We start from the raw sequence: 11,046 nt of genomic DNA on the forward strand, positions 1-11,046 counted from the left end.
GGTGGTCCAGTCGTTAGGACTTGGCACTTTCACTGCTGGGTCCCAGGTTTGCTCCCCGGTTGGGGAACTAAGATACCACAAGCTGCATGGTGAGGCCAAAAAAAAAGATTTCACCTTTGTAAACCGGAGCCTGTAACTGGGAAAGGTTAATTTTGGCTTCATGCTTGATCTATGACTTTAACCCTTGTTTTCGGTATTTTTGTTGTTATAAGCATATGTAATGGTCTGCCTCAGAGAACCCTGTCCCATCTGCCTGACTCTTAAATTAAAATGCCTTTGTTTAGCTCACAGAGAGATAATCTGACCCTGCCCACCTGTGAATGACTCTAAGAAAGAAGGAGCTAATACATCGCCCTGCCTGAGGCTTGTCATTCTAGGAGATACTTGCAAGCATTAAATAATCTTCTTACTTTGTTTCCTCATCTCACTCATCTCTGATTCATAGAAGATCACAGGTCTAATGGGTCTGGGAAGTCACATTATAGTGACTTTCTGATTGGCTAGGTTTTGTTTTTTTTCTGGTTACTTTGGTCACCCACAGACATCTGGTACTGTTTCCTCTAAGGCTTCTTTTAAAATTTCTTGCTTCTTTCTCTTTGAACCCTCTGCGAACAGGTGAGTAGCTATGGAAGCAATGGAGGAACTCTGGCCTGGGTTACCCTTCTGTGTATTCCAAAGGTCTACCACCCAGTGTGCCCCAGTAACTGCCACCCAGGAGATGAGGGCTCTTCTTTCCTCTTCCTCCCTTGAGCTGAGGACCAGACCAATTAATATCATGTGGTTACAGGTCAGACACTTAAAAGCCATTAGGGAGTCTGCCACTTGAAGACTCCATGATAGCATAAGTGGGATGTGGATCAGACCAGACAATTAATGTCCCGCCCCCAGCAAGATAGCTTCTAAGCAACTCAGGAACATATTGGTTCAAGCAAAACACTGACCCCATTTTCCCCTCGCTGCCACTTTTCTGGCAAGATTACAAGGCAGATTCCTCAGCATGTCTTCCCTGTTGCCTTTGTCTTTTTCCCTTTCAGTCTAGATAGATTTTCAGGAGCATGGGTGTAAACCTCTGGGCCTTCCTGAGAGGCCTTCTACCCTAGGCTAGAGGAGGAGGAGGAATGAAGCTTTCTAGCATGGGTGAATGGGCATGTCAGTCCTTTGGTTTCTTTGGGGTGGCCACTCAATTCTTTCAGGAAAGGAGAGGAAAACAAAGTTTTCCTCAGAAGAACTTGCCTGTATCTTTGAACTGCAAATTTTAAAATGGGGAAATAAAAATTGGCTTATCCAAGGCAAACAAATCTTAAATACTTTTTCTACAAATATTTAGCTGTCTAGTCAAGTGAGCTTGAATTGTTCCATCTGTGAGAAACCCAACTTTTAATCCAACCTCTTTGTAAACTGATGGGTTTTACTTTGCTGTACCTGACTCAGGATTGAAATCTTCAGATTAGAACTGAGGTCTCGTGTGTCTGTATGTGTCTTTGGATAACATTGCCATGGTTGATATGTAAAAGAGCTCTATGTAATTGGCTTAAACAAAAGTTAACACTTACAAACCAAACAATTCTAAATACAAGAGAAATTAAGCTAAATAAATTTGTTTCATGTGAATTTGTAAATATTCAATATTAAATTAGTACCTAGTACTAATGTTTAAGTCAGTTGGTCTGATAGGCATGTCTTATCAACATTAAATATAATAATCATACTTTCAGTGTGCCCAGATTTAATATAAGCTAAATAAGCAAATTTGTCAGCAAAGAAGGTAACTCAATGTAAAGAAACTTTTGAAAATAATACATAAATGAGATAAGAGTTTTTGAGTGAACATTTAGATCTCTCCAGATATTCTATAACTTAAAAGTTAAAATTGTACTAAAATAAAGTGGTGAAAGGTTTATGAAAAGTGGACCCCAAGGGGGGACTTCACTGGTAGTCCAGTGGCTAAGACTCTGTGCTCTTCATGCAGGGGGCCCAGGTTTGATCCCTGGTCAGGGAACTAGGTCCCACATGCCGCAACTAAGACCCAGCGCAGCCTAAATAAATAAATAAAATATTTTAAAAAATGGACCCCCCAGATGGTTTTATACACTATCAGTCAGGATTGACTAAGTTTAAAACAAGTTTAATGGAGTAAATTACTGAAGTGACGTAGCACACACAGTGGAGTAAACGAACTTATAAAGTAAGTAAGCTGGTGCAAAACGTAAACCTGACTTTTCTGTTAAGACTGGTTTGTGAAGATGCTAAACTGATTTTGATAACAGATTTTCAGTTTATATACCTTTTAAGTAATCTATATTTGCTGTTGAAATCTTTTATTGTCACTCTGGCTGAGTTCCACAGTGACCGATGGTCCTATTTGTATTTTAAAATGTCTTTTTTTGCTGTTCCTTTGGCAGGGCTTCCTAAGTCAAATTATAACAAAGTTCCTAATTTTGGGGAGCTTCAAAGGGCCTGTTAGGTGCCCAAGGGGAGATATTTAAACTAATTACTTTCTCTTGGTCTATTAAGCTATAAGGGATGCATTTTCAAATGGGTAATAAAGTTTTAAGTTATATGGTAAATGGTACAGATATTCTAGAGATTGTATGGAGTTCCTGGGAATCTGATGTATCCTGGTAGATTGTTGTCAGTCACAATTGTAGTTATTTTCTGAAAGTGTTGTGTCACGGCAGTGGTTGGACAGCTTTGTTAATTGCATTGTAATCAAATTTAAGCTGTGCCTTTTTAAAGGTTTCTTTGTGGACAGTTATGTTTCACTCTAATGCTTTTGCAAAAATGTCTCCTCTTCAAGATTTGTAAAAAGAACTTAAGATAAATACAAGTTTCTAATTTTCAGACCATAATGCTGCACTGAATAAAGAAACTGATGAATTCTAATGGGAAACCTGATGACTTTACAAAGCTGTTAACAAAAAGATTAGTTACCTAAGACTGAGTGAACTGGTAAGTATGGTTGTAATTTTTATGGTTTCTATCTAAAAGAATTATTGGTTTAAATATGTGTTCTCCAGGTATAAGAAAAACTTTCTCCTTAAACTAATTATGACTTACAGTAACTTGGTAAATCATACCTTTTATGAGAGAAATGGAAATACTTACCTTTTCTGTCTGGTTGATCCTGCCAGTAGCATATGCTTGTCTCAAAGATTAAGCCAGGTATGTGTAGGTACACACTGCCAGTACAGTGAAACAGCTAATAGCTCATTGAATCAGTTATGACTGCTTTGGTCTTTCAGTTATTGTAACCGGATTACAAAGTTATACTAATCATTGTTTAAATTTGTTGTTTTCAAATCATGCTTTGTCTCTTCTGGCTGCACTATGTTATTGTCGGTGTTACTAGCTGCATTATTTATATTCTAATTTATAAGAATGTTATCTCTTGCAGTAACCAATGTGTAAAGCAGGCCTCCAAAAAAACTTCTATGGCTAAACGCTGTTTAGGGAATAATTATAATAGTGTGATTCTGGGCATGGGAAGAAGCAACAAGAGAAAATGTTTCCTGGATAATATTAATGGTTAGACAGGATCCAGAGAATTTTAATTATTGATGGGGCCTGGTCCAAAATTTAACACCCAGAGTGACATACCAAGTATTTTTGCCTGATCTAGGATGTGCCTCCCAGCACCATGGGACAAAATTTGATTATGAAGTGCCTCCCAAATATTGATCCAGTTCCTGACCAAGAGGGGAGGATCTGAGAAATGGAATATTTCCCGCAATCAATGATTGCAACCCTTCAGTGTGAGCCAGTGAGCCCCAAGGAAGGGAAATCAGACTGCAGTCAGTCACTCCCTATGATGAATTCTGAGGAAACTCTGAGACTGTAGGATTACAGGCCCCAGATAGCTGAAATGCATATATATATATATGTAAATGATTTAATGAGCCCTGACTCTTGGCGTCTTCCAGTGGCTAGAAAAACACTAAATTTGTTAACTTGAGATGCTGCCTGTTGGGTTTAAGTTTAGTATTTCTAAGTCTACAGGTATAAAGTGGACACTTTTCCAAGAGGAACAAAGAAAGACAAATCTCAACATTTGGAGCCCTGGCACTGATGGCAGACACTCCTAGAGAGATCCATCTGACAAAAAGAATAGTTGTCACTCCCTTTTCCCACAAGATTGTGGGATGGACATTGACAGTGGGGAATTATAACCAGGAAGCGTTAATTTTGACTCCATGATGCATCTATTTCTTTGACTGTAACCCTTGTTTTTGCTGGTTTTGTTATTATAAACATGTAGTGGCCTGCCTCAGAGAGCCCTGCCCCTTCTGCCTGACCCTTAAACTAAAGTGAAAGTGAAGTCACTCAGTCATGCCCGACTCTTTGTGACCCCATGGATAGTAGCCTGCACCAAGCTCCTCCATCCATGGGATTTTCAAGGCAAGAGTACTGGAGTGGGTTGCCATTTCCTTCTACCAGGGAATCTTCCCAACCCAGGGATCGAACCCAGGTCTCTCACATTGTAGACAGACGCTTTACCATCTGAGCCACCAAGGAAGTCTCTTTGTTTAGCTCACACAGAGATAATCTAATTCTGCCTGAGGCTTGCCATTCTAGGAGATATTTACAAGAATTAAAGGGTCTTTTTACTTTGTTTCCTTATTTCCCCCATCTCTGATTCCTAAAAGAACCTGGCATGCATGCCCCGCCCAGATGGCTATTTTGAGATATTAGTCTGCCATCTTGGTCAGCTAGCTTTCCAAATAAAGGCATATCCCTTACCTGAACACCTCATCCCTTGGGTTTATTGGCCTCTCATGCGGTGCAGAGCAAGCTTAGATTCAGTAACAAGCCTGGTCATCCCCCATGTCCCTAGGACATTTTTCTTGGTTTTTATGCTTAGAATCCTCAAGTCCTGGTGAAGCTGTATAGATGACTCTCTTTTGCCCTATTTCCACTCTGGTTGTTTGAAGAGCAGCAGGCTTTTGAGAAGAGTCACAAGTTTCTTTAGCAGCTGGAAATTTGCTTTGCAGAGAACCCCTCACACCACCAAAAGATCATCAAGGCAGGGCCTCCAGAACTGTGCGGACTGTTTTCCCCAGGAGATCACTGAGGTATTCTGTCTTATCCTGCTTCCCTCCCAGGGGCCCTGTCTCACCTCTAGACTGGGCAATCACCATCCATGACCCCCTGTACCCTCCAGTTCCTTCCTCCTCCTGGGGGCCCGCTCCATCCTCTAGGGTTCCCCTCCCTCTGGGCCCCCCTCAGCGCTCCAGGCCAACCCACCTGCCTTCTGGGGACACAGTTCTGCCCTCCAGGGTCCCCTCTGTCCTCCAAGGTCATCTCCAAGGGCACCCTCTGCTCACGAATGTCCTGCAAGATTGGAGAAGGCAATGGCACCCCACTCCAGTACTCTTGCCTGGAGAGTCCCATGGATGGAGGAGCCTGGAAGGCTGCAGTCCATGGAGTCGCTGAGGGTCAGACACTTCACTTTCATGCATTGGAGAAGGAAATGGCAACCCACTCCAGTGTTCTTGCCTGGAGAATCCCAGGGATGGGGCATCCTGGTGGACTGCAGTCTATGGGGTCGCACAGAGTCGGACACGACTGAAGTGACTCAGCAGCAGCAGAAGAAGAAATAAAGAATAACCAGTGACAACACAATCATTAAAAATTAAACATGCACTAGAAGGAATCAACAGAACTACTGAGGCAGAAGAACGAATAAGTGAGCTGAAAGATAGAATGATGGAAATAACTGCCAAAGAGCAGAAAAAAGAATGAAAAGATTTGAAGACGGTCTCAGAGATCTCTGTGACAATATTAAACACAAACATTTGAATTATAGGGATCCCAGAAGAAGAAGGATCTTCCCTGGTGGCTCAGATGGTAAAGAATCCGCCTGCAATGTAGAAGACCTGGGTTCAATTCCTGGGTTGGGAAGATCCCCTGGAGGAGGGTATGGCAATCCACTCCAGTATTCTTGCCTGGGGAAACCCCATGGACCGAGAAGCCTAGCAGGCTACAGTCCATGGGGTCACAAAGAGTTGGACACAACTGAGTGACTAAGCATAGCACAGAAGAAGAAGAGAAAAAGAAACATATTAGAAAATATTTCAGAAAATTATAGTCAAAAAATTCCCTAACATGGGAAAGGAAATAGCCACTGAAGTTCAGGAAGCCCAGAGAGTCACATATAGGATAAGCCAAAAGAAAAATACACCAAGACACATATTAATTAAACTAACAAAGAGTAAACACAAAGAAAAAATGTGAAAAGCAAAAATTAACATGCAAAAGAATCCACATAAATCCAACAGCTGATTTTTCAAGAGAAACCCTGCAGGCCAGACAGGAGTGGCAGGATATCTTTAAAGTCATGAAAGAAAACCTACAACCCAGATTACTCTACCCAGTAAGGATCTCATTCATATTTAATGGTGAAATTAAAAGCCTCATAGACAAAGTCTAAGAGAATTGAGGGCCATCCAAGCAGCCTTACAACAAATGCTAAAGGAACTTCTCCAGCAGAAAACACAAGAAAGAGACTCACAAAAACAAACTCTAAACAAGAAAATGGCAATAGGAACATACATATCAATAATTACCTTAAATGTAAATGGCCCTCAGCACTGTGGACTTGGTTTGCTCATACTGATTTGTATTTCACATAAAGTGACCCGGTAAGTGTTATAGGTCACCCCTCTATGTGGGAACCCATTTACCTCAACTGTTACATAAGGCCATGAGCTGTGTCTGATTTCAGGAGGATATTCCACAGAAAGTCAGAGTCATCAAGGGACTATTTCATTCAAGGATGGGCATGATAAAGGACAGAAATAGTAAGGATCTAACAGAAGCAGAAGAGATTAAGGAGTGGCAGGAATACATAGAAGAACTATATTAAAAAGGTCTTAATGTCCTGGATCACCACAATGATGTGGTCACTCACCTAGAGCGAGACATCCCGGAGTGTGAAATCAAGTGGTCCTTAGGAAGCATTATTGCAAACAAAGCTAGTAGAGGTGATAGAATTACAGCTGAGCTATTTAAAATCCTAAAAGATGATGCTGTTGAAGTGTTGCACTCAATATATCAGTACACTTGGAAAACTGAGCAGTGGCCACTGGACTGGAAAAGGTCAGTTTTCATTCCAGTCCCAAAGAACAACAAACAATGTTCAACAAGGCCAAAGAATGTTCAAGCTATCATACAGTTGCACTCATTTCACATACTAGTAGGTTATGCTTAAAATCCTTCAAGCTAGGCTTCAGCAGTACATGAACTGAGAACTTCCAGGAGTATAAGCTGGGTTTAGATAAGGCAGAGGAATCAGAGATCAAATTGCCAACATCTGCTGGATCATAGAGAAAGCAAGAAAATTCCAGAAAAACATCTACTTCTGCTTCATTGACTATGCTAGAGCCTTTGTGTGGATCACAACAAACTGGAAAATTCTTAAATAGATCGGGAATACCAGACCACCTTACCTGTCTCCTGAGAAACCTGTATGCAGGTCAAGAAGTAACATTTAGAATCAGACATAGAACAACAGACTGGTTTGACAAGGCTGTATATTGTCACCCTGTTTATTTAACTTATACGCAGAGTACATCATGTGAAATGCCAGGCTGGACGAATCACAAGCTGCAATCAAGATTGCTGGGAGGAATATCCACAACCTCAGATATGCAGACGATACCCCTCTCATGGCAGAAAGTGAAGAGGAACCAAGAAGGCTCTTTATTTATTTTTGGCTGCACTGGGTCTTCAATGCTGTGTGCAGGCTTTCTCTCGTTGCGACGAGCAGGTGCAACTCTCTAGCTGCTGTGTGTGGGCTTCTTATTGCAGTGGCTTCTCTTGTAGAGCAGGGGCTCTAGGGCAGCATGCTCAGTAACTGTGGCCCATGGACTTCGGTGCCCCTTGGCATGTGGACTCTTCCTACACCAGGGATTCAACTCATGTCCCCTGCATTAGCAGGCAGATTCTCAACCACTGTACCACCAGGGAAGTCCTAAAAAGGCTCTTGATGAAGGTAAAAGACGGGAGTGAAAAAGCTAGCTTAAAGCTCAACATTCAGAAAACTAATATCATGGCATCCGGTCTGATTATTTCATGGCAAATAGATGGGGAAAAAGTGGAAACAGTGACAGAGTTTCTTTTCTTGGGCTCCAAAATCACTGCAGACGTTGACTGCAGCCATGAAATTAAAGCTGCTTGCTCCTTGGAAGGAAAGTTAATGACAAACCTGGACAGCACATTGAAAAGCAGAGACGTTACTTCGCTGACAAAGGTCGGTCTAGTCAAAGCTATAGTGTTTCTAGTAATCATGTACAGATGTGAAAGGCCATATATAAGACTGAGCACTGAAGAATTGATGTTTTCAAGTTGTGGTGCTGGAGAAAACTCCTGAGGGTCCCTTGGACTGCAAGATCAAACCAATCAATCCTAAAGGAAATCAACCCTGAATATTCTTTGGAAGAACTGATTATGAAGCTGAAGGTCCAATATTTTGGCCACCTAATGTGAAGAGCCCACTCACTGGAAAAGGCCCTGATGCTGGGAAAGTTGGAAGGCAAAAGAAGAGGGAGGTGGAGGATGAGATGGTTAGATGCCGTCACTGGCTTAATGTACATGAATTTGAGCAGACTCCAAGAGATAGGACAGGGAAGCTTGGTGTGCTGCAGTCCATGGGATCACAAAGAGTAGGACATGACTTAGTGACAGAACAAGTAGAAGAACAAGAAACCATAATGAAAAATGATATATATACATATATATATTTCATTTAATTTGCTGTACATCAGAAACTGACAAAACACTGTCAACTATACCTCAATAAAAAATTTTTTAAAATCCCAGCTTCTACAGTTTGAAAACAGAGGATGAGGTCAATATGATTACATATAACAGGGATAAATGTAAAATTCTATTTGGACTTCAAAACCTATTGATGGGCAATAGGAGACCTCACTTGATGAGTCTGAGTAAAAATAACTTAGTCGTTTAGGTGAAAACAAGCTTGGCGAATACCTAGGCTAAGGCTGACTTACACTGTCAGTGCAATGTCCAAATCACAGAAAGGGTAATATAATCTCATCTGCATTGGTCATGACACATATGAAGTTCTCTATTTCTGATAAAAACAAAAATTGCTGTTTTTTGTATTCTTCTGCCAGGCATGTTTTAGAGCATTCTCTAAAAAAAAAGAAAAGCCATTTCCTAGTTGGATTGTGACCCCACCCTAAACACTGGAGTCTGGATGCTCAAACCTTCTGGATTGTCTGAGACATAGAATCTCTTAAGGGAAATGAAGGAACCCTAGGCTGACAGCAACTCTCACCTGCTTCTCCCATCCAAACTGGGATAGGACTGAGGCAGAAGCAGGGCAATTCATTTTTCTTTGGGGGGCAGGAAAATAGCACAGGAAGTTTGCTATCTCAGCACATTTTACAGGAATCCCCCAGAGGAAAAACTTGCATCTCGAGCTTTTCTTTTCCATCTGCTTCCCTATTTTCCACCTCACTCTCTGCTCCAGGGAGTGTAACTCATCTTGGAGCCTGTAGGGTTGGGTCTGGGACCAGCCGCTCCGAGATGACGTAATGCTTTCTCTGGTACGCAAAGCGGCCTCCCCCGGGCTCTGCCTTTTGCGCCCCTCCCCCTCTGGGCCGGATCGGGCCCCTGCCAGCACCAGCGCGCGAGTCCCCCTTTTTGAAAAGCCGGCCCAGGGAAACAGGGAACAAAGGCCTGAGAAGAAGAGCCTAGGCGCTGCCAGGAGGCCCAGAAATAGACATCACGTCATCCCCCAGCCCAGCAGCGCCAAGCGCCATTTGGTAGCATCGGACGGACCCCACCATTACGATGCAGAATAGACATGGCAGGGCTCACGTTTCCTCCCGGCCCCAGCATCCAGCTGACCGGCTTCAGGAGTGGCTTCCTTTTTGCTCCCCACCCCCGCACCCCTCTTTCCCCAGAGGCCGCCGCCTCCCCTGGCTGCCTGCCACCCAGCCCACAGTCTCCAAGCTGCCATCTTGATGCCCCATCCCCCTTGCCACCTCCCTCCCCCGCAGCCCTGAGGAGTGGGAGGGGGAGGAAGGGGCACCGCCCTGCGTGCCCCAAGGGGGAGGGCTCGGCCTACCTCGCCTCTCCTCCCCTCGAAGGAGGGGTTCACGTCCTTGGCAGGCTCTCGGTTTCTCACCTCCAGCGGTACTGACAGTGCACCATACAAGGTTTTCGCATCCTGGACGTCCCCACCCTTGCTGTGACTCTGGCCTTCTCGGCCCCTGCAGCCCAGAGCTCAGGTTCGGACGCGGTCCACTGCCCGCGATACCACCACCGTAGGCCCGATTCTACCCACCACCACAGGCCCGATTCTAGAGGGGCTGGCACTTGAAGGCCTTGATCTGGGCCTCACGTTCTGCCCAGCCGCTGAGCTCCCTTGGCTTGGCAACGGTTTAACCTACCCCAGGCTTAGTTTGCCAGATTTTTACTTACCAAAGCTAGGTCGGATGTTGGTGATCTCAGCCATGTCGTAATCAGAGGCTATTGCTATAAATGCTTTTGCAATGGTCAGACAAGTCTGGGGCCTCCAGTGGGTACCGAGGCCGCCGCTGCAGAGCATTAGGTTAGGGAGGGGGAAGGTATCTGGCGGATGCCTCCTGCCACGGTCTGGTCCCTGGTTGACAGCCGCGGTCGCCTCTTAAGATGTTCCAGAGTTGCGCTGAGCAAAGGATGCAGCCAGACTGGTCCTGATGCCGGACCAGGAGGCCCCTCCTTCCTCCCAACGGCCTTTGGCTAAAGACTCCGCCTCTGTCCGAAAAGTTCCGGAAGGCAAGCTCCGCCCTTTTCCGGAAGATGCTTGGAAGGGGGACCCCTTCCAACGCCAAGATTTCAAGAGAATGAGACCCCACCTATTTAGGGCTTGTGGGTCTATATGATGAATTCCTCAAGGCCTAATGAAGAAGTGTATGTACTTTATCATGTGAAATCCTCTAGATCTTGTAATTCGGATTCCCCAGGCTTAATATAGCAGCAGAATGTTCTGGGCGAGGGGGAAGCAGGAGTTTGGAAAAATAAAATTCTGTATTTCCT

General features: G+C 43.8%; 1 protein-coding gene across 1 annotated transcript in view; it reads right to left on the minus strand.

Annotated features, from left to right (window-relative positions):
* The window catches only part of SYT11 (synaptotagmin XI), a 78,159-nt gene extending 67,416 nt beyond the window's left edge, over positions 1–10,743 (minus strand). Inside the window, exon 1 of the mRNA XM_010838267.1 lies at positions 10,450–10,743. Coding sequence (XP_010836569.1) covers positions 10,450–10,576 — 127 coding nt within the window. The 5' untranslated portion in view covers positions 10,577–10,743. The remainder of the gene's footprint in view (positions 1–10,449) is intronic.
* Between the last annotated feature and the right edge of the window lie 303 nt (positions 10,744–11,046).

Source organism: Bison bison, unplaced genomic scaffold (genome assembly GCF_000754665.1).
Source record: "Bison bison bison isolate TAMUID 2011002044 unplaced genomic scaffold, Bison_UMD1.0 scf7180017864093, whole genome shotgun sequence".
Classification (NCBI taxonomy): domain Eukaryota; kingdom Metazoa; phylum Chordata; class Mammalia; order Artiodactyla; family Bovidae; genus Bison; species Bison bison.